We start from the raw sequence: 27,831 nt of genomic DNA, 5'->3' as shown, positions 1-27,831 counted from the left end.
GGAGAACATTTTCCATCCTAAATGTGGGCCCCAACCACCACCCTGCCCCTCCCCCATTAACAAGCAGTAGCCACAGCCAAGTTTTAATCATTTAATTAACACCTTTGAAACACAGCTTTTTCATGTGTTTCATTCAGGCTTCAGGGCAGAGGGAATGGATTGTACAGACATATCAAAGACTCAAAAATTTAAAGAAATATATATATATACTTCTCTAACATTCTTATGGAAATTAAAAATCAGAGGCTTTTGGTCTCTCCACTTGCACTAGATAAAGCTCATTTACCCCAGAGGACAAAAAAGGGTTGCTTCTAGATCCTTCTCCGTGCTCTGTCCCACCCAGTGGGGAAATAAACTCAGAAGATTCTAACAGGAAAAGGAGCTTGAGTAACATTGAGAGGAGAGGAGAGGGAAAGAGACAGAATTTGGGCTCCCTCCCACCTCCAGCAGCTCCAAGGGTACTGCCAGGACCTGGTTTCATGGAGGCTTTGGCCTGGTCCTGATTCCTGGGGGTTTTGAGCTCTAAGCAGAGCAATGCTTACTGACCATCTTTCCCCAACTCCCTGGGCAGGCACAACACATACCCAGCAGCAGCTCTTCATTACCGAAATGGCTAGGGAAGAGCATTGGTTTACAGCTACAGGGAGGAAGCTGTGAGAGAGGGCCAGAGAAACCTGGGCTCTCTCGTACCACATCCCGTTGCCCTCTTGTTCTAGTGGAAGAGAAATAGCTAATGGCACAGTTCCTTGCCAGACTCAAGCCTGGATCACTGTGGAGCCATAGAGGCCAGTGGGGAGGCGAGCTTACCTATCTAGGTGGCACAGGCCGAAAACAAAGGTCATTAAAATTCCTGGAGGAGAGATCAGTAGCAGAGACTGATATTGGGGTAACCCCTAGCCTGCTCCCTTGGAGCACTGAGTGGCCCCCCTCCATTGACTATGGAAGAGTCTGGAATAGAATGCACCTTTGGCTTCCCATCTTTGTCACTCTGTGAGCTCCCCCCCAGTGGAACCACCTGTGCCGAAAGCAGCTGCACAGAGGACGTGAACCAAGGCAAGGAAAGAAAGGTCAGGGATGAAATCTGTAGAGCGGGGGCTGGGCCCACTGCCCAAATAAGGTTTCCCCCTGCCAAATCCCCCAGCTTTGCCAGTCTTTGAAGTGCTGTGCCTGCCCACTCCAACCTGATCAGGTGAAACAAGGAACAGATGCTTGGCATTGCCAAGTGCCCCCCAAGATGACTCCCTATTCTGTTCTCCTGCTCTCTGACGACAGAGCCTGTGGACCTCCTCTCTGGCTCTTTCCCCACCCATTTGGGCCCTGGCAGTCTCCCACTTCTTGTTCCCTGCATGGAGCACCTAGCGTAACTGGAAGGCAGGAGGGTGGTTGGTGGTAAGTTGAGGCACAGGAAGGCTAACCCTTCTGCACCTTTTGTGCTTTGGAACCCCACAGCCTTGCTCCTGCCTCCAGCCTGGGGGAATACAATGACTTGCCCACCTCCAAGAACTAAGAAAGGAGCAAATTGGATGGGAGGGAAGGGATGGTCCCATTTATGGGCCAGCTACTGGGAACCGATGCTGCTGCCATGTAAACAGGCCCTTGGAATGTGGCTTCATGGGCCCTGGAGGATGGACATGCAGTCTCTTTTCGAAAGTGCTTTGATTCTGGACTACAGTAATTTTATGATTTGGACATGAAAAAAAATGAGACAAACAAGTGAGGTGTTCTCCCAACTTTGGCCTCAGGGCCAGCATGGGACACAGCCACCCACTCCCACCAGCTACCTCCTTCAAGATGAGGCTAAGGCCAAGACAGAAGTGGCAGCCGCCAGAGGTGACTCCATTCGGGAAAAGGCATGAGAGCTGGATGACTTGGAGGACAGGGTCAACACCAGGCTTGCATAAACATTGAAGGCCGTGGAGGTTAAGGCTGCAGGCATCCTCTCTATTAGGTTAAGTGTCTGCCGTATCCTCTCATCCTTGGAGCTGCTCAGGTCCCTGAGATTGTATTCCTGGGATGGGTCAGCAGTGCCAGTGAGGTGCCTGGTGGTCAGATCAGCTCTTTCTGTGGGTCTGTGGGAAAAAAGGGAGACTCAATAAGGTCCTCTGCAGTTGGCTCTAGACAAAGCCCAAGGCACATTCTTACCTCCCTCTCCCCCCTCGCTTTACTGAGCATGCTAGCAGCACTGCACTAAACATTTTACAAACACTATCTCTGACACCATTGGCCACACTTGTCAGTGAGGAGCTTGAGGCCAGGATGGGTAGATAAAATGGCAAAGTTGGAATTCAAACCCAGTAGTTCTGACTCCAAAGCCCCACACACTACTGTAGCTCAAGGGCGAATTCACCCTTTCCAGGCATCCTGAGACCTAGTGTTGAAGATCCAGGAGCAATCCCAAATGGTGAGACTTAGATATCTAGTCCTATCACCAGCAACAGGACCCACATACCACCACTGCTCACTGTACCTGAGCCAGGTGAACCCAGCTTCTCCTCTGGGCCCACCAGCTGAACGACGCCTCCATTCTCGGCCGGCTCCCCCTTAGTCCTGCCCTCGGCATGAGGGAGCCCATTGGTTGGAGGAGCAGTAAGGGGCTCAGCCCGAGGGAAGCTGGGGGATGTGGGTGAGGGCATTCCCACAGAGGGCTTGCGGGCCACAGGTGGAGGAGCCTTAGGTGGCTTCTTTGAGGCCTGGGGTGGCCGCTGCTCTGAGATGCTCCGAAGTTCAGCCACCAGATTCCGCTGGAGGTCAGCCTGGTTCTCAGGGGACACAGGCCGCTCCAACTGCAACTTCTTAGTGCCCTTGGAGAAGATAAAGCTGGCCGTAGAGGCAGGGGACTGGGGAGACCGTGGCTCTGCCTCAGGTGGCCCATTGGGCTGGGCATTCACAGGACCCTCACTGGCAGCCAGACTGGAGGCCTTGAGTCGGACAGCAGCATGGAGCCCTGGGGAGGCGGCAGGTGCTGGGCTGGCCCGCCCTGACAGGGCCCTTCGTAGTGGCTTCTGGGGGGCTGATGGCCCCAATGCTGGAGTTGGAGCCACTGTGGCAGCACCCACAGAACGTAGTCGAACCATCTGCAGGAGTGAGGGTGTGACCAGGGGTGCACTGGCATCCTCCCTGGGAGCCCCATTGCCCTTGCTGCAGCCCACTGGTTCCTTCCGAGGGAGCTTGGCCAGCCCTGTGACAGAACCAGCAGGGGGGGCTGGTGGAGCTGGAGGATCTGGGGTGCCATGGGGCTGGCTCTGAGACGAGACAGTAGCTGAGGGTGAAGCAGCCAGGGAGTTGACAGGGGCTGGAGGGTCTGAAGGGCCTGCAGGCTCAGGGCCAGCTACAGAGAAAAAGGCCTCCTCTGGTGGGGGGAAGTCAGCCATGGACAGGTCCTGCTCCTCAGGTGCAGGGGGTGGCGGTGGGGGCCAGCTGGGATCCTGGAGGGGCTCCTCAGCAGTCTCTGGGGCAGGCGGGGCCTCCTCAACCACCCCCAGCTTCTTAGTGGGTGGTGGGGGTGGATGATAAGATGGGGGTGGGGATGGTGGGGGTGACTGGCCTTTGGAGGCAATGGGAGATTCCTGTGGTGGAGTCAGGGATGTCTGAGGGGTGGGAGGAGACTCAGGACTGACACCAGTGGTAGAGGCAGGCCCAGGGACCAGGGCGGGGGCAGCCAGAGCAGGGGCAGCTTGGTTAGGAGTCTTGGGCTTAGAGGGAGGTGGCGAGAAGGGGGCAAGCACCTTGGGGTGAGGAGGTATAACAAACCTGTCACCAAGGGGGGTCGATATCTGTGGACCAGAGCGGTCTGAGGGGGCTGGGTCAGAGAAGGAGGAACACAGAGATGTGAGGGAGGAGGAGACAGAGGCCCCAGGAGATCGGAGGGAAGTGACACGCTCTGGTTTAGGGGGTTGGACCTTGCCTGGGGAAGCAGGGGCGCCTGCTAGACCCTTTGGAGGGAGGGTAGGGGTACCACTTTGGCTCGAGTACCCACTGGAGGGTGAGAGCGTCCGTTCTGGGGAGCGTGGGGGGCGCCGGGAGCCACCTGGAGACAAGCCAGGCACCCAGCTGCCTGCTGAGTTGGACGGACAGGGTGCTGTCCCTGTCCCTTCTGACCCACCAGTAGTGGGCGGCCGAGGCAGCTGTGGCTGCTGCTTCCGCTCTGGCTTGGGAGGCAACCCCAAGGGCCCATCAGGGGCTGCTGAGCCCCGCTGACGAAGCGAGTAGGTCCGGCGGGGAGGTGGGGGGGGACGCTTCAGCTTACGTAGGGACACACTCCGGCTGGACAACTGCCCACTGCTCCGAATACTGACAGTGTCCGAGGCCTCAGCAGTGCTGCCCCCACTGGGAGAGCCCCTCCCGCTGCCCCCCTGGGGAGGGGGTGCCACACTATTGCTAGCTACAGAGCCCTCTGGACGGCCCTCAGAGCCACCCTTAGAGGATAGGGTGGAGCCATCAGACACAATGGTCTCAGAGGACTGAGAGTGGCTCCAGGTGTCACTGGAGGAGGAAGGGTGGCGGCTGCGGGGCTGTGGGCTGGAGGCCGAGGAGAAGCGGCCCAGTGAGCGGACAGAGGCCGGGCTGGCCGAAAGCAGGCTGCAGCGGCTCAGTGTGCGCAGGCTGCAGCGGCCCAGGGCCACCACATCCACTGTGGGTGGCAGCACAGCATGTGGGATCAGTTTTGACAAGTAGGTGGCCTGGGGCGAGATGGACATGGCCGGGCTCAGAGGCTCTGGAGGCCCTGCCCCTCCTGTCAGTCCGGGCACTGCTAGGGACATAGGCCGGGGAATGGGCGGGGGTTGAGCTCCTGTGGACCGGCCAATGAAGGTGTCATCTCGGTAGATGCGGTCGATGTGGCGCTGCAGCATGGCCTCTGCCTTGGCCCCGGCCTCTGCCTCTGCCTCCAGCGCCTGCAGGGACACCCGGACTCCAGCTCCTGAGGCCAGACTCGCCGGGCGGCCATCCACCGTGGGGATTCGTACAGCATCCCGTGGACCAGGAGGCCGAGGAGTACCTGGTGCCTCATGCTCATTCCGCAAGCCTGGAACGGACAGGAAGGACTTGGGAGTCAGCAAAGGGGTTGGCCAGGGCTCCCCACCCACCACCACTGCCCCCCTAATCCAGGGCTCACCGAGTTCCTTCTGCACGTGTTGTGGCAGTCCCAGCACCGTGCTCCGCCGTTCCCGCCGCCGCCGCCCTGACTTCCCGGATGATTTGGGAAATGAGTCATGGGGCCGGAAGGTGGAGCCTGGGGGCCAGTACAGGGGAGAGAAACCATTAGAGCAGGTCTCAGGATATTTGCAGAGCAGTACGTTTGTAGAATATCAGTAAGAACTCTGCAAAAACAGATTTCCAGAGTCAAATAAACATGGGCAAAGCTAAATGCTAGATGCTTCTTTTCTAGAAGGCTTTACCGTTTACTAGGTCAGTAACGGTAATTTCCATTTAGTGAACACTTATTATGTGTTAGCATGCTAAATACTTGGCATTCATTCCAATAATGTAAGTACTCTTCTTTTTTTTTTTTTTAATCCTCACTCAAGGATATTTTTCCCATTGCTTTTCAGACAGTGGAAGGGGTGGGGAGGGAGGGAAGAGAGAGAGAGAGGAACATCGATGTGAGAGAGACATATCAATTGGTTGCCTACCATTGCCCTTGGACAGAATTGAACCTGGGACCCTTCAGTCTGAGGGCCGACGCTCTAATGACTGAGCCAAACCTGCTAGGGCTCTTGTCTTCATTTTTATAGAACATCAGAAGCTCTAACAGAGGTTAAGGGTTGGCCCAAGGTCACACCGCTGGTAAGTAGCAATATCAGGCTCAAACCCAGGGTTCTTGACTCTTAACTGTCCTGCTTTGCAATTAATGTGCACCATGACTCTCCAAGAGCACACAGGGTAGTGTTTCCTGAATTCACTGAATCAGAGCCTTGAGAAACACTAGATTAGGAGGAAAGGGGGAAGCTGCAGGTGCTGGGACCCAGATGGTACCCACCCACCCCACCTCCCTGTCCAAGAATCCTGCTGGTGAGCCGACACCTTTGCGCTGGATCATCTCCGTGCGGATGGAGAGAGCATCCTCTGCTGTGGAGCTCTCAACCGTGTAGGATGTGGTCTGGCTGCAGAAGGAGATGCTGTCTTCATCTGGCCCTGTCCTGGAGGACTGTTGAGGGAAAAAGGAGATCAGGCCCAAGACCAACCCAGAGGCCTGGGTGGGGTCTACAGTTGCCTTGTTAGAGCTCCCCCTAGGAACTTCTGATCCAGTTTGCCCTCAGCATACCTAGCACTGAGCAGACAGCAGCTGGATAAGCTTTCAGGGGTCATCTAGTCTAGCCCTTCATGATACAGGAAGGAAACTGAGATCCAGAAGGGTTCAGAGATATAACTGCCAGAGGTAGAGCAAGAAGGGAAAAGTAGAGTCAGGCTGAGCTGGGGGCAGGGCTCACCTGGAGGCTCTGGGTGTCTCCATGGTCCCAGCCACCCTTGTTCAGTTTCTGTTTTTCTGGAAGATACCATAAAGGTGTGTTGGGCTAGGCCTCTCATCCTGGGAGCCAAGAGTAGCACTGGAGGAGAGGGGAAGGTTACCTTGGTGCTGTAGGGAACGGAGCCCCTCCTGGGCCTGCGTGTGCAGCTCTTCCAAGTGAGGCGGTCGCCCACTGGGGAAGAAGACATTGTCCTGGTGCTCATCCACTACAGACCCGGGCCCCTGGCCGGGCCCTACACTTAGACGTTTGTCACTCTCAGCCTTGGCTGAGCCTGGTGGGATGGAAGAGGAAGAGAAGTGAGGTCTGAAGGCATCTGGGCCCTCAGGGTGCACAGGCACCACCACAAGGGCACTCACAGTGCCCAGACTGCACAAGGGCCCTGCACATACATGCAGCACCCACTTCTGCAAATCTGTAGACACAACCCACAATTCTGGGGTATGTACTCAATACACACACAGCCCCATGTGCATATAGAAACTACACCCAAGTGTACATAGATCTGAGTACCCACACCACAGAAAGGGCCCCGCAGGGCACCACAGCCAGGGCACACAGGCCCATTGTGTTCCCACATAACACCCACAGGCTTCAGTGTGTATATAAACAAAGCACCAAAATATAAATACATCTGTGTACACACATTATACACAGGGGCCCCCACAGAGCACATCCAGTCCCCACGTACACACACAACACCCACAGTCCCCATTCTACACATATACAAACAATATCCAAACACACACACAAGTGCGTATCCACGTCACTCAGGGCCCTATGCAAGACACCGAGCATACATACAGTCTTATAGCAAATACATTTCTCTGATCTCCAGACCTCAAGCTCTACTTTATAGGAAAAACAAAAAACAACAAAACACCCTTTTCATACACACCCTGGCCCAGGTCCAGGAAGGAGAGACCATGGGACACTAGGAAGAGGTGGGGGCCAGCAGGATTTATAACTAGATTACCAAGAACTCTTAGCAGGAAGGGACAAACCAGGCATATGGCCTCTTGGGTCCCCTACTCACCCATGTGGTTGTCCTTTAGTGGAAGAATACGCAGGGTATGGGAGAAGAGAGACCCAGGCCCCTATACCCCTAGAAAAGGAAGTTCCAGCCTCTCTTGAAAGAACAGTCCCAGGTATCCCCCTCTCCTGGAGGCCCCCCCCTACAGAGAAGCCAGAGATCCATTACAAATGATCTTGTTACAGGCCCCGCCCACTGGGAAGTTGGTCACCTAATCCTGGGAATGGGGGGGCTGTGTCAGCACTCTGCAGCCCCAGCCCCCCTTTAAATGGACCCACAACATAAGCAAAAGCGCTGGAAAGGTCATGTGACCCTGGCAGCACCCTGCAGAGCAGCAGGAACAAAACAGCCCTTTAAAGGGCCACACCCAAGGTTCAGGGTCTTTAGTTCAGACACCTGCACTTTCCTCCCCCAGCCCGTTCTTCAACAGCCAGCTCCTGCCTTAGGGAATCTCCAGGAATCCCACAAGGTCAGAGCCGGGTCTCTCAGTGATCTTTTCACCTAATCCCAATCTCCAATGTATAAAATCGGGAAACAGAGTCAAAGACGATAGGTCTTGTTTAAGGTCACCCAACAAATCAGAGTCAGACTAAACTCCAGGAATAAATTCCTGGTCCCCAGAGGGGATTCCTGGGTCACACTCAAACTGGGGATCCTCTAGCCCCCCAAAATCCAATAAACTCTGGTCTCCATGTCTTAATCCAGGCCTAAAAGCCCAGTTCCTATGACAAGTAAGTGGGCATCGGTCGCTCCTTCCGAAACTTCACCCCCAAGCTTCTAAACAGAATTTCATTGATCATGCTCCCCAACTTCCAGTGGTACTGTTTTCCTCTCTACTCTGCTCCCCACATTCCTTCCTCCCAGACACACTGACCCGGGAGGGGGTGCCCTTCCGTCAGGAACTGAGGTATTGGGATGTCCCCAGTAAATCATGGGTACCCCTGCAGGGAGGCAGTCCCGCCCTCGGGCTGCAGGCTTCAAGGTCAGACACCTGGATCCACCCTCCCAAACACAGGCAGAGCCCAGACAAAGGCAGCAGCAAAGAGGCCCGACAAAGGCACGGCCGCGGGCAGGAGAGTCTGGCCTCATTACTGGCCCCCACGCCCCATCCATTCCCCTTCCCCAGCCTTGATCCCCCCATTCTACATCAGGGTCTGGCAAATGGAGGTGTCGGGGAGCACTCCTCTCCCCCCACCCAGCCACACCCACTCACCCTTCTTCTTAAAGAGCCCGAGGAGCGCCGGGAGGTGGCGGCCCAGGAACACCACCATGACTGCGGGCGCCACTCAGACCACCCCTATCCCGACCGCTCCGGACCGCCAGGCCACGCCGTCAGCACAGCCCAGCACGAAGGGATGCGGGTCCGCCAGCCCGCCCAGCTGCAGAGCGCGGAGCCAGGCGGGGGAGGGGCTGGGCTCCAGGTCCTCCTCCCACCTGCGCCGGCTCCGCCCCTCAGCCGACCCCGCCCCTCAAGGGGAGTACGGGGGCCGGAACCCTCTCAGACTCACAGGGAACCTGATGGCCTGAGCTTGTGGGTGCTCGGCTCTGGTGAACAATATGGCTAGGGGGGCTGAAGAGACTCAATTGCAGGGGCAGACCACTAACCCTGTTCCCAAGTCCTTTTCTAAACAGTTAGGGGCCAAAGCTAAGGCAGGGCTGCCAGCTGCCAGATGGTAGGTAGAAGAGCCACTAGACTTGGCATGGCGCCCACACCAGGCCCTCCTGGCCAGTGATGGTAATTCTCTGGGGAAGGAGTTCAGAGCATGGAGCAGCCAGGCAGACCGGAACTGCTATGGGGATGGCGCCTGAGGGGTTGGCAAGGCCACTGATGAAGGCCCCTGCAGAAGTGGGAACAGGCCCAGGACACTAGGAAGCCGGGAGATGCCCAGAGTGGCATCACATTGGTTGGTGGTAACCCTCATGTGTATGTGCAGCTCCATACTTTCCAAAGGACTTTCTTCCCATTTGGTAATGTGACAGCAGCAGCCCAGAGCAGCACTGTGAACTCTCTAAGATCACACAGCAGAGGCAGGCCTTCAGTACAGAACTCCTGCTCCTCCAGCCCAAGATTCTTCCCATTGGCCTCACTCTGTGACTCAGTGACTCTGCTGAATCACCAGGCAGGGAGAACAGAATTGGCCAAGAAACAACTCATAGGTGAGGGTAGTAAGGGATGCGGTACTTGGAGGGAAGTCAGGTCCAGGTTCAAATCCAGCTCCATCACACACAAGCTATGACCTCATATAGAAACAAGGCCAATAACTCCTCTTTATAAAGTTATTATATCCATTCAATCAGCAAATATTTATTAAGCTAGTACTGGGGGCTATTCCTGATGGAAAACACCTTGTTTACCAGTGCCTAAATCCGCACCTGGTACATACTGTGAGCTCAGTAAATATTTGATGAATACATGAATGGGGTAAACTAACAATATAATTTTGGAAAGTGAAGACTGAGGAGCTGTGACAGGAAGGGGTGACCTTAGGGGGCATCAAGAAAAGCCTTTCCAAGGAAAGGTCATCGAACTGAGACCTAAAGAATGAGAAGGATGGGAGTGGGCACCAAATCTTAAACCTGCATTGTAGATATTCAACTGTGTTGGAAAAAAAGATCAAAGCCTAGAAATTGTGACTAGTGAAGAAAACTTCCCAACTATGGCTGAACTCCTTCTTCTAAGGGTGTAGTGTCCTGTCAATCCATTTATATAAACTAAGATCAAGATTCAACTTTGCTAAAAAAAATAAATAAATAAATAATGAAAAAACAAAAACAACAAGGAGCCAGGCAGCAAAAGTACAGAGCCTTCTAGACAGGGGCATCAGCAAGTATAAAGGCCCTGAGGCAGGAGTGGTGGGTTTCCCAGAACACAAGCCAGGGTGGCTGGAACATGGTGAGCCAGGGAGAGAATGGCAGGAGGTGAGAAGTGAGAGGAGGCGGGAGCCAGAACTGGTAGTGCCCCACAGGTCTTGGCAGAGCCTGAATTTTATCCAGAGCCCCAAGAGGTTGGTCAGTAAAAATGAAGGTTGGTCAGTAAAAATGAAGGTTAAGTTGGGTAATGACTGTGTTAAAAGAGATCCATCCCTTGCCAGGCTGCTGTGGCTCACAGGTTGAGCATCAACCCATGAACCAAGAAGTCCCAGGTTCGATTCCTGGTGAGGGTACAAGCCCAGGTTGTGGGCTCGATCCCCGGAAGGTGTGCAGGAGGTAGCTGACCAATGTTTCTCTCTCATCGATGTTTCTATCTCTCTATCCCTCCTCTCCCTTCCTCTCTCTCTAAAGTCAATAAAAACATATTTAAAAAAATTAAAAAGATCAATCCCCCTAGCAACTCCAAAAGGTGTAGTTAAGACCGTAGAAGAGAAAGTCTGTGAACTATAAAGTGATGCCCCCCCCTAAATTGCCTGAGGACATCCCTCTCGCACAGCACCCCTCTCACTGAGTCCCTAGGGATCTAAGAATTCACAGTGGCTCCCATGCTGCAAGACCCCTCTGTAGCCCCTTCTCCCTTTGCTGCCCCACCTCTCAGAAACCACTCAAGCAGATGGCTGAGTCCTTGCTCTCTGGAAAACAAACTGGAGCTGTATAGTTTATATCCACAAATCATTGAAATCTAAACAATCCTAAGAAGTTGGCACTTTAATCCCCATTTTTAATGCAGAAATGGAGACCAGAGAGGGCAAGTATTATAAAGCTGGTACATGGCAAGGTAGCTTTTGCACCAAGAACAACTTGAATCCAAAAGCCAATGCTCTGTCCTCTGTGTCAGCTACAAACTTGATCTCCCCTCTGCAGAAAAACTAAGGGACTCCATCCCCATAAATTCGAGGTTTCTTGACCATATACTTCCCTCTTCCCTCTCTTAGGCCAGACCCTTCCACACCTCTTACTAGTCCTACTCGACCAGAAAAGAGCAGTAGACCAACACTTGCAGGGTGATTAATTCATGCCAGGCACCATGCCAGGTGCTGGTGGAAGGAAAACAGTCTCTCTGCCCTCATGGATCTTACAACAGCCCTTCGAGGCAGGTACTCGAAGATACTCTCCTGCTAACTGATCATGAACCTGTGAGGCTCAGAAAGCTAGGTAACTTCCCAAGCTCTGGCTGGCTCCAAAACTGGAGCCTTTAACCATGTAGAACACAGTGATCCTCAGCTTCCCCCTAACCAAGGAAATCAAAGGCTGAGCTCCTACTAAGTCAGGGATGGGGGCACATCAGTTCATCAAGGTCCCAGGCCCAGACCTGAGCGTCAGGGCCACAGCTGCAAATTCCCCAGCCAGATCCAAGGCTCTCACTCTTGATAATGCCTGGTTGCCCCAGCAACACCTCTCCCTTCACCCTCCCACAGCTTGGCCAGAGCCTGAGGCCTCTCTGAGCTATCCCAGACACAGGTCTACACACCTATGGCTTGTTAGGGGCAGAGCTTAGCACCCCAAATCTCAGGTGGGGAGCAGGTACCTCACCAAGAAATCCAGGCCCAGAGAGTGGAAGGACCTTTGCCAAGGGCACACTTAAGAGTCCATGTCCCAGGATCTTCTGCTCTAGGAGTCCAGAGGTAGAACCTAAGCCTCCCCTCCTCCTCCACCTGCTTGAAGGAGGGAGGCTTCCTGGATCTGGGACGATACCTTGCTCCCCACCAAGCCCCCCCCCCCAACACACAGGGCACACCAGGAAGTACACATGCAAGTTCCTGAGCTTAGATCTGGTCTACCAGCAGAGGTGCATGGGCATACACCTCCAAAATGTCCACTGGACCAATTCATAGGTGGGTGCTCTCAGGACCACATCCACAAAGCACACACAAGCCACCCTAGTCCAAGTCCTCTTCATAAAGGAGCTGGACTGCAGACTCACACAGGGCCCTGCCAGGGGGTTGTGTGTACATGAAGGTAGATGCATTTACCCACTACTCTGGGGCTTTCCTGAACCTGGAAACAGGGAAGAATGAGGGGGAGGAGGGGAGCCCCAGCCCTCAAGGCCACACCCACATTGTGTGCATGTGTTCTCACTGTCCTGGCAACATCCTCTTTGGGGTGAGGCCTCAACCTGCCCCATTCCAGAGCAAGGGGCGGGGGTGGTGGCACGCCCACAGCCAGGCAGGCCTGACTCAGGGGAGAGGAATGAGGGGGGCGGGCACAGCTGCCCAGGTGGCCTTGCTCAGGAGCTGGAACCCTCCAGGCCTGACCTTGTCCCCCCTCCACTCACCCCCTCCACATTCTGACTGTGCCGCTGGCCAGCCCAGGAGCCAGGATTCAAGGGTGTTCAGAGGCTCTAAGTCTCAACCCCTGGCTGTACCAACAGTCAAACCAAGGCCCACAGGGCCAGGCCTTCCCATGGGAACAGAACCCAGAGCTATGTAAAGTTTATTCTCTTAGAGGCAAGACAAAAGAAACGACATTAACAAAACCTTTCAGGCGGAGGCACTTCTACAATTCTCAAAACACTTTCTCTTCTACAGTTTTGTACAACGCCCAACAAGAAACCTGAAAAGTACCTGTGACATTCCTTTTTTACAAATGAGCAAGAGGAGGCACCAGGGAAAGTGACTTGCTCAAGGTCACCCAACCAGGAAGTGGCCCAGCCCACATTCGAATCTAGGTCTCCCTCCAAAGGCATTAGCAGTCCTAAGTCTGAAGGAGTTAAGAGGTCGGGGGCTGCAGCCTGGGTCCCTGCCCAAAGAGGGGGAGCTCTGCACTCTACCTCTGCAGAAGGGGAATCCCCCTCCTTCCTTCCCTCAGTGGGAAGCCCCACCCAGCAGGGGCAGAGCTGACAGGCCGGTTCTAAGGTAAATATTGGGGGGCAGGGAGTGCCCCAACAGGGAGGGGAAGATCCCATCCCACAGGCGCCTAGGGGAATGGCAGTAGTGCAGGGAAGAATTAGCTACAATAATATTAATAAATGTCATAATGAGTTTCCGGGTCGGTATCTGCTCCCAACAATGATATAATAATCTCTTTGGGCCAGGAGCAATTCTGACTTTCCAAAGCCCTTTCCTTTGTTCCTTCAAGGCATGATTATCCCCATATAAATGCTGGAGAGGTCTATATATGAAATCAGGAGAGGAAAAGGCTGGGGGTCAGGTATGCATTCCAGGCCTTAGACAAATGAACCAGTCTCCCTGGACCTCAGTCTCCTCGTCTGTAAAGTGGGACTAACCCACTTAGCATAGTGCCTGGGAAAGTTAAAGCCATGCAACCAAGTGTAAACACAAAATTTCATTCAAGGGAAGCTCTGCCTCTCAGAGTGTGGGGTAAAGGGCCCTCTCAGGCCCCTATGCCTCTCCACTTAAAACTAGCAGTTATAGAGTGCCAATTAATTGAGACCCACATGGTCTCACTCAATCCCCCTCCTCATACAGAGGTATTCCCCGAGGATCAGTGACTTGTACAAGGTCACAAAGCCAGTAAAGGCCGAATCAGGATGTGAGCCCTCTGACTGGCTGACAAATCAGGTTCTCATACTGCCTCTTCCACCCACCTCCAGAGCTCTCTTCAAATCTCAAGTGGAGTTAAGGACCATTAAGATAAGGTCTGATAAGGGACACTTAACATAAGCTCCCTATCAGGATCTCAGTAACTTAGCTCTATCTGGCAGACCTGACCCCCTAAGTTTGGGAAGGAAGGGAATTTGAGCTCAGACCAGATATCCCCCTGCTCTGGGAGTCAGGAGTCCTAGGTCTGAACTCTCACTGCCCCATAATTGCAGCATGATCCTGAGCTAGGCACTGCGCTTTCCTGGGCCTTGGTTTCTCCATCTGTGCAGTGGGAGGGTAGTATGTATGACTCTGCTCCTAGAAGGAAGACAGTGGTCCCTCACTTTGAGTCAGCGCCTGGGGCAGCAAGGGGATTCAGCTTATCTCAGACCCCGTAGAACAAAGAAGGAAGCCCAGGGCTCCCATATGCAAGTTCAGACATACTTCTCCCTGGGTCACAACAGGGAGAAGCTGGGCAGGGGGGGGTCTGTGGGACCTACCAAAGACCCCTGGTGCTCCTGGTGCAGGGGCAGGGATGAAAAGAATTACAGGTGGTCTGACTCCACCAAAGACTTGGTCATTCCCTCAGTCTCCTCATCTGCAAGATAGGAATGATCAACCCTACCAAGAGAAGAGCCATGTGGAAACCTGGCAGGACAATGCATGGGCAAGGGAGGGCAGTGGGAAAGGGGGAGCTCCCTGGGCTCTCAATTCCATTCCCCCACCAATCCCCTAAACTGTCCAGGACCAAGTACCCAGTGGCCTGGGGAAACAAGGGGTGGGTTGGGTCCCAGCAGGTTACAGCGTCTTTACACCAGTGAGGAGGCATCTCCCCTCTACCCTCACTCTCACTCTTCTCCAAGGTCCAAGGTCCTTTGATCCATGGGAGGAACCCTTTCTGGAATCTCGTTTTCCCTCACACTTTGCACTTGCTCCCTCTCTGAGCCTTAGGGGCTTCCATGCTTAGTCCTTAATCCCATCCTTTCCCTCACAGAGCTCCTTCCACTTGTGTTCTGCAGAGTCCTAGGGCCTCAGGCTTTCTTTTGCCAGATGACTAGCAGGCCCCTCAATCATAAGAGGAAACCCATCTATCTCTAACCAGATTAAAAGCACAGGTTTTGGACTCTGACAGGCTTGGGTTTGAATCATGTTTCAGCCATGTCCTTGCTGAGTGGCCTTGGGCAAATGACTTCACTTCTCTGAGCTCCAGCTTCCTCATCTGTAAAATGGGGAGAATAATAGCTTCCAGCTTGTAAGACTGTTGGAAGACAGATGAACTGACGTTAAGGATTTAGCATAGGACCTCATTTTTATCTCTGCTACTATCCCTCAGCCAAGCAGCCTCAAGCACACAGCCTTCTCAGCCCTCTCTGGCCCTTACTCCCAACACCTGATTAATCCCAGGTCCTAGCACTTCTGTCACCTCCTCCGCAGTATCTCTGCAACTGCCACTCCTCTCTACTCCCACAGCCCCCACCCTGTCCCTAACCCTCACCTCATCACCTCTTCCCTGGATTACTGCAACAGCCTCCTGACTACACTCTGAGGTTCCACTCTCACCACCCCACCCGACAACCTGTTCTGCCTTGCACTTGCCCGCACCCAGAGCCATCTTCCTAACACACCACTTTCATAGGCTCCTCCCTTGCTCAAACACCTTCATTGGCTCCCTGTGGCATTTAGACTCCAGCCTTTTCTGCTTGCCTTGCCTTCTTTCCCTCATCCTCTCACAGACTGATCAAATAGATACGTACTCAAATCCCAGTCCCAAACCTGGACCTGTGATCGTAGAGGCTGAGGCCAGGGAGGCCTTAGAATCCTCAGCACAAGTAAAACCAAAGGGACTGAAGTTTGCATTCACAATGGAACTTCTCCCAGGCACAAAGAAAGAGCCTCAACTATTTTTTCTCTCCAACTTCCATGCTCAGTCTCAACTCCATGCCTTTGCTCACAACGGTATCCCAGAGATAAAATGTATCTCTTATTTAATCAACAATTCAGTACTAATTCCAACCCTGCATTTACCCCAAAGACCAAATTAAGACCATCTCCCTAGTTGTCTAAAACTGACCCCAACCCAAAAGCATTTTGATACATGACCTAGAATATTCCCCAGCCCCCATACTTACTTCTGTGTTGCCTTGACATTGCATTGGTTTTGTAGGAACACCCTGAAGCCTGGTTGACTTTTGAGCTACAGCAGGAACTCAAAGAGCACAAGGGCTGCTAGAACCCTCTGGCCTCTTCCTTCAGGGCCAGCGGGCGGGAGACTGTAAACACAGCCCTCTTAATCTCTCTCTCCCCACCACAAATGGTCACAAGTCTGGACCCACAGTTGGTTCTCAGGAAACCATCAGTTTAAAGTGGCCATGGGAAGGCAGATGAAGAGCCCCAGACCCAGACCCACCCCCTCAGTGCAGATCTCAAAGAAGAGACAGGTGGGCAGAGCCTGGATTTCAGGATTGTTGGGACAGGGAGTCTACTAGAAAATCCTGGAGTCTCTCATCAACCCACCTTCTGAGAAGTCCTCAGAGAGCCTACCAGAACTTAACCCTTTTCCTACTGTTATTTTGATTATCATGATTAGTCTTCAAACCACAGCAGGCAAATGACCTTGGACAAGCCCACCCTCTCTAGACTTCAGTCTCTTCATCCATGAAATGGCTTGCCACACTGTAAGGGTCCCAAGAAATCACCTAAGCTAAGCCCCCTTAATTTCAAAGATAGACATCCCCCGCCATAGGAGTTAGGTAGGTCCAGAGAAGTGAAAGCAATCTGCTCAAGGTCACCAGAGCCCATACCAGAGCCACATTGAGAACCCATACACCCAAATTCTCAGCCCAGGCTCTTTTCAGGGCCCCCTGCACAGAGGGATGAGATCATCAGGCTCAGTTCAGAATTTTCTAGGAATGTGGGCCATCCTGGGAAGCTATGGGTGGATTCTCCCACCACAGCAGAGGGAGGCCCCCCCACCCTCTCCAGGATTCTCTTACTCCCAAAGAGCAGCTGACAGGTGCCTGTTAGAGACCTCTTATCTTCCCGGGGGGGGGGGTGGGGGGGGCAGAAGAGGTTTGAATCCACTGCCCCACCCCTGCCCCATCTCTGGATTCACCAGGTAGGGGAACTAGGCACCCTGGACAGTCCCTCCTCCAGCACCTCTTGGGATTCTGAGAGCTACCCTGAACTGCTTCCCCCCCTGGGGGAAACCAGGAACCTCGTCTCCCAGCTCTGGGATGGGAGGCCTTCCCCATTCCCCCCGCCCCTTGCAGGCTGGAATGTGACCCATGGATGGATCCGGCAGCACACTGGGAAAGGCTGTGTTCCAGCTCGGTGGCTGCACTGAAAGGGGGGAGATGCGGCAGCGACGATGGGGACCGCAGGGGGGGGGGAGTGGGTGTTACAGAAAGGCTGCAGAGGCACGAGTGGGGGTGGAGAGGGAGCCCAGAGAACCAGTCTGACTCCCGATCACGCCAGATGGAGGTGGCCCTGAGCCTCCAGCCCCTGGTTTCCTGCTTCTCCCCTTCACCTTTGTCTCCCCTCCCTCCTGCAAACTTTCAGCCTGTTGGGGGCTGAAGCCTGAGAAACAAAGTGGTGTGTGTGTGTGTGTGTGTGTGTGTGTGTGTGTGTGTGTGTGTTTGTGTATGTGCCTTAGGATCTGTCTTTAATCCTGAGTGAGTCTGGTTGGTTGTGCAGTTCTGAACCTGTGAGTACATCTGTGTGCCTAATACGTTGAACTGTACCTACATGACTAATGTGTGTACGACTGTGTCTGAATCTGTGATGTGATACAGTTCGTGTGGCTGTGTAAATCGTGTGCATAGGTATATGTGCCTGTATCTCAGGATCTGTGCGTCCTACAGCGATGGTGTGGGTGTAAATGTGTATGTGATTTTGTGTCTGTATGTCCATACATCTGAGTGGGTGTTGTGTGTGACTACAAATTGTGAATATGTACATATGCCTGCCCATAGGTATTCATGTGTACATGTGTCTCTATGTGCATGTGAGGAGTCGGGTCTATGCGGGGAATACTCGGCCCCCCACCCACACTCACACCCGCTAAGCCCCGGGAGGGGGCAGCAGCCCTGGCGGCTGCTGCAGCAAGGAGACCCTCCTCCCCGCCTGCCCTGCCCCCACCCCCTGGCCCCTACCTGCCGGACGCTTCGCCGACCGCCCGAACCGCCAGAAGCTGCGGGCCCGCGGGCCGCTGGGGGCCTTCCTCTTGTGGTGTGAGTTGCCCATGGCGGGCGCAGGAGCCAGCGCGGGAACCCAAGCGCAGCTCAACCAGCCGGGCCGCGGGCCCGCAGCCCCGGGAGGCAGGCAGAGAGACTAGCAGGCGGCCACCGCAGGCGCCCCCAGCCCCAGCTCGGCCACGCCCCCAGGCTCTGTGGCCAATGGCCGGGCCAGGGGCGGGCAGGCGGAGGGGTGGGGCCTGGCGCGCGTCCCATAGGCTCCGCCCCCCAGGACCTGGGAGACCAGCTGAGCCGCCCCGCCCTGAGAGCTCCGGGAAACGCAGGGCCTGTCCAGGTGAGGCGGGCAGGTAGCTTGCTCTCCCAGCCCAGGGGCCGCCAATCTGAGGACTGCAGTGGAATGGAGATAACTAGGAACCAGGCTCCAGACAGGCGGGTTCTGGAGCCCTCCTGCTGTTGAGGCCCATTAAACACTACACCGTGTCACGTGTCTGTGTGTGTACTCCTGTCTCTGTGCCTGTATGTACAAATATATCGATCTGACTGTATTTCTGTAGTAATGGTGTTCAAAATAATAGTAGTACCCTTTTATATAGTGTGTACAATGTGCCAGGCACTACATAACCACTTTCATGCATTACTTCATTCATCCACAAAATAATTATGTCAGGTAGGTATTTTTGTCATCCCTATTTTACAGATGGAGAAATTGAGGTTCCATGAAGTCAACTGACTAGTCCAAAGTCAAACAGCATTATGCTACAGAGCTAGGACTCAAACCCAGACTAACTCCAATGCGCACTGCTCAGTGCTACCACTCCTCCAGTTTATCTATGCCCCGTATGACCCCGAAGGGCATGTAACTGGGCATTTGTAGCTGTGTGCTTGAATGTGGTTATCTAGTTGTGTACCTGTGTATATCTGTGACTCTGAATATATGGTTTCCTCTCTATGTAATCAAGTGTGTGTGACTGTGTGCCCATATCCCCATCACAGAGTCTGTCTTCAAATGTCTGGATGTGTATTTTTGGGTATCTGCCTATGTAATTGTGACTGTCTCTCTCAAGGTGGCTGGATATCATTGGTTTTATGTATCTGAGTGGGTAACAAACTGCCTGTGCGCATGTAAGTGTAAATACGTTTATCTATACATTGTGTAATTGCATGTGCTTTTGTGTATCGGTATGACTGTACCATTGAGTGTATGCCCATATCTACATTTGTGTGTGTAAGTTTAAGTGAGGGAGAGTATAGTAGGTAGACACGTGAAACTACCCATGTCTGTATACTGGAGCTGTGTGCCCTCGTGCATCTCCCCTTATACAAGTCTTTGTTTTTCAACCCCAGGCCAAACTTCGCCTCTTCTGAAAGCCTTCCAGGCTGCCTGGCTGCGCTTGTCTGTGTCCTCACAAGCACCCAGGGACCTTCCCAGAGCTCCACAGCCTGGGAAATAATTCTCCTTTACCATCACTCTGCCCTGTCTCTCCAACTAGGGGCAACATGGTGTAGCAGAGAATGCTGGGCCGGGAGTCCAGAGCCCTCAGTTCTTATCCCCACATGGCTCATCCTTTCTGCCACCTGGGCAAATCCCTCCACTACACCATGCTGCCTCTTAGGCCCAGTGGGTCCAGAACACCCCATCTCTGCAAAATGAGAGAGTCAAAGCTGTTCTCCCCCACCCTCCCTGCTGCCCATCTCTTGCTAAGAGTCTGAGGCTGACAACAGTGCAATCTCTGTGGGGCTGTATTTTATTCATCCATCCAGAAAATATGCACTGAGCACACACTGTATACCAAGCTGTGTGCACAAGGCTTCTTGCTTTGTACAGAGAAGAGGGTCCTAGTGTCAAAGTTGGAAGAAGCCTCAGAGATCTGCGAGCCCAATTCTCTTAACTTACAGATGGGGAAACTGAGGCCCATAAGGGGAAAGGTGGTGGTGTGGGGGGAGCAGAGAAAACACTTAAGGGTAAAATACAAATCCCTCAACATGAATTGAGTGAGGACAGATATGCAAAGAGCACTGAAGGACGTCTGTGTAGCAGGTGCCTTGGCTTTCACAGGAGGCCATACAGGAGCTGCCCCCACCCACCAGTTCAACTGCACCTCCAGCCACACCCCTCTGGGTCTCAGAACTCCAACTACACAAAATTGCTTGCCACTCCCCAGTACACACCTCCAGACCTTCAAACATGCTCCTTCCTCTTCCACCTTTGTCTGGAAGATTCCTTGTTATCCTCAAGGCCTGCTCCACAGTCTACTCCTCCATGAAGTTTTCCTTGCATGCCCTCCTCCCCCAGTTCAGTTCTCCGTGCTCCCACAGGCATTAGTGCTGCCTGCTGATACAGACCTGATCATAGCTCAATACTCCCCAGCAGTTATCTCAGCCAGAAAACAAATTCCTCAAGGGCAGTGATGGTCTCACTTCTCTTAGTATCCCTAGGCTCAGCATAGTGTCTGGCACACAGTAGGCGTGCCATACATGTTGAACAGAAACTGGGGGAGGTGCAGATGGTGGGGCTTGCATACTAATGGAGGTGGTGATGATGGCACTTAAGTACTGGTGGAGGTGAAGAGGCGTGGGGAGGAGAGTCCAGGGAACTCTCCCAGTCTTACATACTTTCACTACTAAGGCTGAGCTTGCTCTAGGGTCCTAGAGGAAGAGTACTGCCCATAGCCATGAGCTTGGGAGAGCTTGGGGTAGGACTGGTGGGAAGAAGTAAGTAGCATGGAAGGTGTATGCACCAGAACTCCTGGAAACACAACACTGAGCGTGGGTGCCTCATGACCTCTTAGAGAATGGTGGTGAAGGCCTAGCCTAGCTAAAGGCTTAGAGGAGAGGGTGTCCTAGGCAGACTGGAGGCCCTACTTGGAGCAGACCCCACCAGTAGGCTCCTGGGAATCATGCACTTTGTCAGAAGATTTGAGGTTTAAACCCTTTGCAAATGATTTTCAATCTTTTTCATCTCATGGTACACATAAACTAATTACTAAAATTCTACAGCACACTATGCCAAGCACAGAGCCAGGCACCCTGTAAGTGAAGCTTATAGCCTTTGATGAACCGACCTCTGAGGACAGTGGACACAAGAACATAAAGTATAGTGGAATGTAATAATTGGGGGAGTGGACAGAGATTTTCCCCTCCTGCCCAAGGAATGTTCCTACCTGCTTCCTTCCCCAAGTCAGCCAAAGGGCTAGAGGAGGCCATGGGGTCTCCAGATGGAAGGCAGAAGTGCATATACCTGCCCTCCCCACCCACCCCGTTCACTCTGGCCCACATAATAGACAATGCCTCTTCTCATTAGTTTTCAGCAGCATGTGACAGGCCAGGAGCAGCTGAGACAGCTTTCAGGGTTTGGGGAGAAGGGGATTTCCAAGGGGCAGGTGGTGAAGGGAGGCTCCCTCTTGGCCCTCTGATGAAAACAGAGTGTAGATTTTTCTGGCCACAGGATTTAGCCACCCCTGTTCAGCAAACCTTGCTGGCAACCCTGCTTCAGGGGCAAGAGAGGAAGAGAATAGTGGGTGGAGGGGCCCCCAGCCTGAGGGGATTTCCAGGAGAACGCTGGGATGTGTGCCACAGATGCAGATTCAGGGCCTCCACAAAGAGGGAGAGGCAGCTGGAACCACCCCGGCCCCTGAAGGTGTCGGAGGTAGGGGAGGGAATGGCGGCTTTCTTGGCCTCAGCTTCCTACTCATCTCATCCCACCCCTGCTAGAGGCGCCTCTCTGGGATGGGATTTTCCATTTGAAGTCTCAACACAGGAGTAGCAAAGCTGAGGCAAACCTAGCAGGTGTGGGCTCCTGTTCAGCCTCTAATGCTGGCTGTCTCTATGACCTTGAGCAAATCACTTCCTCCTCTGGGCCTCAGCTGCCCACCTGTATACGCCATGAGGGCTCCCTGTGACATCTTTGCCCATCAATTCTGAGCGTCTAAGATCCGGAGGTGCCCATGCACTAGGAGCCCGTATCAGATCACCTACCTATTACCCAAAGCCACTTAGTGCCAGGCCCTGTGCTGGATAGAGGGAAATGACAGTCAACCCAGCTGCTGCCCTCAGGGTGTTCAGAACAGTAAGGTATGATTTATATACCTCACAAGTCCCAGGCCCCAGCAGGTGCCTTGCTGATTCCAGCACTGCAAATTCCTCAACCTCAGCTTCTCTTCATCCTTCCATTTTAGTTCACACGTCACCTCCTCAGGGAAGCCATCCCTGACCTCCCTCTGGGATCACTGTACTCCCTCTTTTGTCACATTTTTTATCCTTAGTTGCCTCTTTGACCCTGATTCCTGCTCCCCTCAAACAGGTTCATGAGGACTGGGACCTTTTCTCTCATTCATCCCCAAGACAGTGGCACATAGTAGGTACTTATACCTAATATTAAATACTTAATAAGTATTTGTGAAATACACTAGTGAGGCTCCCTCTCCCATCTGGACCCAAGGCTGACAATGCCTATCCCTTCACAGGGGCCTGGAGGAGACGAACCCAGACTCCTATATGGAAGTCACTCCCCCACTGGATGATACACAGGCCTCTTCCTCAACAGGGAGGTGTGGCATTATTACACTGCACTCTCCTCATCCACCTCCCTATGACATCCAGGCCACGAGGTGCCATGACTTGTCCATGAAGAGAGCCAAAGGTAGGCTCTTTTCCTGGACATAGTTCCCACCTCCATACCCCCAGATGCGACCAGCTTGCTCCTTCAGCCCATTCTCAAACCCAGAGAATTCTAGAACTAGATAGGATCTCAGAGGCCATAAAACCCTATCTTGGTCAAGACAGGGCATGTCTGGCTCAGAGGGGCAGGACTTGCTCCAGGTCATACAATAGAGCAGAACTCAAGCTCAGGAGTCTTCCCACAACCCCATGCCACGGACAGTTTTCCCTGAGTGGCCAGAGTTCCTCAGGTTAAATGTGCTGGGCCTGGCAGGATGGCTCCTGAATTCTCACTATTAATATAGGAGTCATTCACACTCCCACCCCCAGCCACTGCCCACTCCCCAACAGAAACACTTCAGGAGGGATACAAACTCCTCTCCCCAAAGCTGGTCCTATCTAAGATGCTACGATGGTTACTCCTCTGCAGAGTCAGAAACACATCCAACGTCATATCGCTTTGTTAGGAGAGTGTGGCATCTGGTAGCAGACTGAGTGCTTCTGTCACTGCCGTGCTGTGAACATCACTTCCATGTAGGTGTCTTGGCCTGACTTGGCCCAGGTGTTCACATTACTCTGAACAGTGCTTAACACTATATAGTAAAGAATATGTATTTTCAAATGAATGAAACCAAGTGACCTTGATCAACTTACTTCCCTCCTTGATCAACTTACTTTTCCTCCCTCACCTATAAGTGGTAATAAATGCCTATCTTCCAGGTGGTGGTTGTTTTAATATTTTATTTATTGATTTCAAAAAGAGGAAGGGAGAGAGAGAGATAGAAACATTAATGATGAGAGCCACTGATCGGCTGCCTCCTGCATGCTGCCAGGGATCAAGCCCGCAACACAGGCACGTGCCCTGACCAGGAATCAAACGGCGATCTCCTGGATTATAGGTTGATGCTCAACCTCTGAGCCACGCGGGCCAGGCTCCCAGGTTGTTTTGAGGACAGGGGAAACATTCATGAAAATGCCTGGCCAGGATCCGGCACATAGAACCTTCATGTTACCTCTCTTCTTCAAATTAGCCAGCACCCTGCCCGTCTTCTACACCCTGCTCACCTCCTCCAGAAAGCCTCCCCTGATTACTGAGCTCCAATCCTGGCATCCGGCCCAGAAATACTTCCTCCCCACACTTGTCTAGAGACCAGATGGTATTTCTGGAAAATATGGATTCCTGTTTACCTTTTCTTATGCCTGCATCCTCCTGTTGGACAAAGGTAAGACCACCTTCTGTGGATCCTCCCCTCAATAATCATCATTACCACACTTGTTTTGCAAGTGAGTTGTTTTCCAAACATGGATCAGGATGAACTTAGCTAATAAACAAGTCCTCAGCATCATGACCACAGAAACCTGCTACTGTCTGGACCATGCTCCACAGTTCACAAAGCACTTGCATGTCTGTTATCTAATTTGATCCTTGAAACAGCCCTTGTAAAGCCAGGATTTATTATCTCTATTTTACAGATAAGGAAACTGAGCCTTGGAGGGGTTGATAACCTGCAGTGTCTCACATCTCATGGCCTGAGGGGAGCAGACGAAGGTAGCAGAGTTGTCCACTCGGCCTCAGAGCCCATTCCTTCCAGACTGGGTCCTTAGATCACAGGTGATTAAACTTATAAACACAATAATAGCAATCTCTTGCATTTCTATGGTGACTTCACTTTCACATAATCTTCACATCCTCTCTTGTGAGAATCTTGGAGAGACAGAAAGGTCACAGACCCATCAAGGCAATGTCCCCTCTTTCCTGAGACAGTAATGAAATCAGTGAGGCCATAGAGAAGTTGCTTGTCATGGGGCTTGCTAGCAGCTGAAGCAGAATTAGAACTCTCACTCGCCTGACTCTGATACTCTTCCAGCTCTATCAAGTTCCCTCATTTCTCTCTGGGCCTTTTGCCATCTGTAGAATGGGTTGAGTGAGATCTTTAAGCCTTACCCACTGGCCCATGTCCTTGGGAGTGTTATGAAAACAGTACCAGTTTGGGAGGCAGATGATTTGAGTTCAAATCCCAATTCAGGCCAGTGATTTTCAACTTGTTTTATCTCATGGCACACATAAACTAATTACTAAAATTCTGCAGCACACCAAAAAATATGTTTTGCCTATCTGACAAAAAACAATAGGTATAGTTCTGATTCATTCACATGGGACGGCCATTGTTGTGTTGGCTGTACTTGTTTTTTTGTTGTTTTTTTTGTCTTTTTAAAATATTTCTATTGATTTTTAGATAGAGAAAGGAAAGGGGGGGGGGAACATGACTGTGAGAGCCATGCCCCCCACCAGAGATCAAGCCCCGCAACTACCAGGAATAGAAATGGCAACCCCTCAGTGCACAGGACAACACTCAACCAGCAGAGCCACACCAGCCAGGGCTGTCGTCATTTTTTTATTTGACAATCTAAGGGAAAAGAGGTCAGTGCCCCTGACTAAATAGTCAGGTATTGCATGTTTTAAAAACTCTTGCAGCATACCAATTGAAAATCACTGGTTAAGGCAAATTACTCACACTCACTGTCCCTGAGCCTCAATTTTTTCATCTGCAAATGGGCTCAAAATAGATAATAGATATAGGCGTCCTGGCACATTCAGAATAATCAATAAATGTCAGATTTCCTCTCTTTTCTTCATAAGTCTGTGCAGGCCAGTGAGGGGAGCAAGGAGATTCTGGAAGACAGGTGATCAAAATTCTATTCCAAACTCAGTCTTCCCATTTTATTGTAGGGGACTCAGATTAGGGGAGCCAAGACCTGCATCTCTGGCTCCTTGCTTCAGAGAATGCCATAGGGGAGATAATGGTCTTCCCAGCAAAAGCCAACCTCCCAGGAATTTTCTGTGTATCCCTCCTCCCCCTCTCCTCCAATCTCTATTTGAATATTTTCTCCAGAAAGAGTTAAGCCTTCTTTGTGTTTCCCCTTCCGAACCAGTGGTGCCAGTGGAGATTAGTGAGATCAGATTTATCTCTCTTAATAAACAGAAAAGAAATAGAGCCAGGCAAGTAACAAGGAAACAATTGGAATAATAGGAGGTTGGAGCAAAAAGGAGCAGGACTTCTTCCAGTTGTACCTGGGGCCACCCCCAGACCTGTGGAAACAACAGCCAGGGGGCAGGGGAGGTGTTTCCTGCACGTGGGCTCAAATTAGGCTGACCTGCTGCCTGGAAAACCCAGTGCTACCTGATACCAAAACACAAGGCAGGGGGAGGCCTGGCCACTAACCCAATGACCTCTAACCCAGGCTTTTGGAGCAGGGACCTACAGGTCAGCTTTTCCAGCCTCTGCCTCCAGGCTGGTCTCCCTGAAAAGGGCCCATTGCCATGGGATTCACCACTACCCTATCTCCAATCCTGATAGTTTGACCACAATCCATCCTGTTGCAACTCTGATTCATGCCCACTTGAATTAGACAGGGATGACTTCAGACTGAATCTCAGTGGGGCAGCCCTGAAACAAACCCCAGGTCCTGTTGGCGCTGCAGAGCATTTGGAAACATTCCTCACGAAACCCTTACTCAGAACCTATCCCAGCCATCCTAGGCCCAGCACCCTGACTTCTATTTGTGGCTGGGCTCCAGGGGAGCAGGGCCCACATCCAAAAGGAAGATCAGGCCGGATGCAATCACACAAGAGGCTTTTCACCCTCTTCCTGATCCCTAAAGTGTTCCTTTAATTCTCCTCCGGAGGAAATGGTTAAAGGACACTGGGAGGGTAAAAACAGGCAAAATGGGATGGGCCACACACACCGCCATTTCCTCACCTCCAGCGCAGCAGCAGAATGGAGGTAAAGGTAGACTTCGGAGCATGGCAAGCCCCAGGGGAGCCCCACCCTCTTACAGAGACTCATGTCCTCTCCCTCAAATGAGGGACAAAAACATAGGAGGAAATGAGGGAAGAACCATGCAAGTGGCCAAAAGAAAAGTGACCCCATCTGGGATGGGCCAGGTCAGCCCCCCACCGGGCTGCCATCCATCAAGCCACAGGGAGTCCAGAGGCAGAAATTAGCTGTTGTATTTTAAGTACCCACCCCAACCCAGGTATAGCCTCTCAATTAACTTGGGCCTCGGTTTCCCCCATCTGTAAGCACACATCCAACACATGTTCTAGCAGGGCTGGGAGGAGTGAAGGGGAAGGGGTGATTGGTGCACATCCATGAGCGCACCCCCCCCCCCCAAAGGTAGATGTTTGTGGCTTGACCCAGGTGAGTGGTAAGAGGGATCAGGTGGGAACAGCTAACACTGTTAGCTTTTAAGAACCTAAAGCATATGCTCCATGATGGGTCCTTTGTGGAGCTGGAAACCCACCTAGCCAGCTGAAACATTTTTTGAGTGCAGTTGACCTTCCAGACCCAGAGGGAACCCCACCAAAGCCACAGGGCCACTAGCCTCTCCTATTGGCCCCAGGCCAGAATCAATCTCTGACCCCCTGACTCAGCAGAGGGCAGAACCCGGGTGAGCCTGGGGGATGGGGGATTGCCTCAGCGAACCAAGAGCCACACTGCCAGAACTTGGTGATTAAGCCAAGGATCCTTGCCCCGGCCGAGGGTCCCCCAGCCCCCCGCCCCGCCCCCCTTTAGAGTGGGGCAGGGCTGAGTCTAGGAAATGCTGCGGGGCGGCGCAGAATAGGGCTGCCTGGGCTGAGCCCTGGGCCCTTCTCTGCCTCAGCACCAGCGCCCAGGGGCTCACCCGCCTCCAACAGCCGCGGACCCCCAGCGGAGACACCCTGGCCGCAACCTGGGCGCCGTGGGGCGCCCAGCCCAGGTGCCCGGCGCCTTACCTCGGCCTTTGCCCTTGGCCCTCCTGGCCTTGTCGTCCGCTTTCTTGGCCCGGGGGGCGGCCGGTTCGGCGCCCTCGGCCCCCGCCGCCTTCTTCTTGCGCCGCTTGCCCCGCAGCCAGTTGAAGGCGCGGCGGAGGCCGGACGCGCCCGAGCGGGACTTCTTCCTGCGCGGGGGGCCGCCGGGGCCCCCCGGCTCGTCGGCCGCAGGTGCGGCGGGGGGCGCGCGGGCGGCCAT

At 53.0% G+C, this 27,831-nt stretch overlaps 1 protein-coding gene across 3 annotated transcripts; it reads right to left on the bottom strand.

Moving 5' to 3' along the window:
• Positions 1-77: 77 nt before the first annotated feature.
• NHSL3 (NHS like 3) lies at positions 78-27,831 on the bottom strand. 3 transcript variants are annotated; one of them, XM_087820272.1, is made up of 7 exons: positions 27,597-27,831; positions 6,568-6,738; positions 6,429-6,484; positions 6,022-6,145; positions 5,114-5,230; positions 2,468-5,023; positions 78-2,069 (listed from the first exon to the last, which is right to left on the bottom strand). In XM_087820272.1, the coding sequence occupies exons 1-7, from the start codon at positions 27,829-27,831 to the stop codon at positions 2,047-2,049; spliced, it is 3,282 nt and encodes a 1,093-aa protein (XP_087676398.1). In that variant the 3' UTR covers positions 78-2,046. The 3 variants fall into 3 exon arrangements, with proteins under 3 accessions (XP_087676398.1, XP_087676399.1, XP_016073313.1); XM_087820273.1 differs by lacking the exon at positions 27,597-27,831 and adding an exon at positions 18,122-18,314; XM_016217827.2 differs by lacking the exon at positions 27,597-27,831 and adding an exon at positions 8,711-8,886.

Source organism: Miniopterus natalensis, chromosome 9, assembly GCF_054644295.1.
Source record: "Miniopterus natalensis isolate mMinNat1 chromosome 9, mMinNat1.hap1, whole genome shotgun sequence".
In the NCBI taxonomy this organism is placed as follows: Eukaryota; Metazoa; Chordata; class Mammalia; order Chiroptera; family Miniopteridae; genus Miniopterus; species Miniopterus natalensis.
The sequence above is the reverse complement of the archived record's forward strand: the minus strand, read 5'-3'. Positions and strand labels throughout refer to the sequence as shown.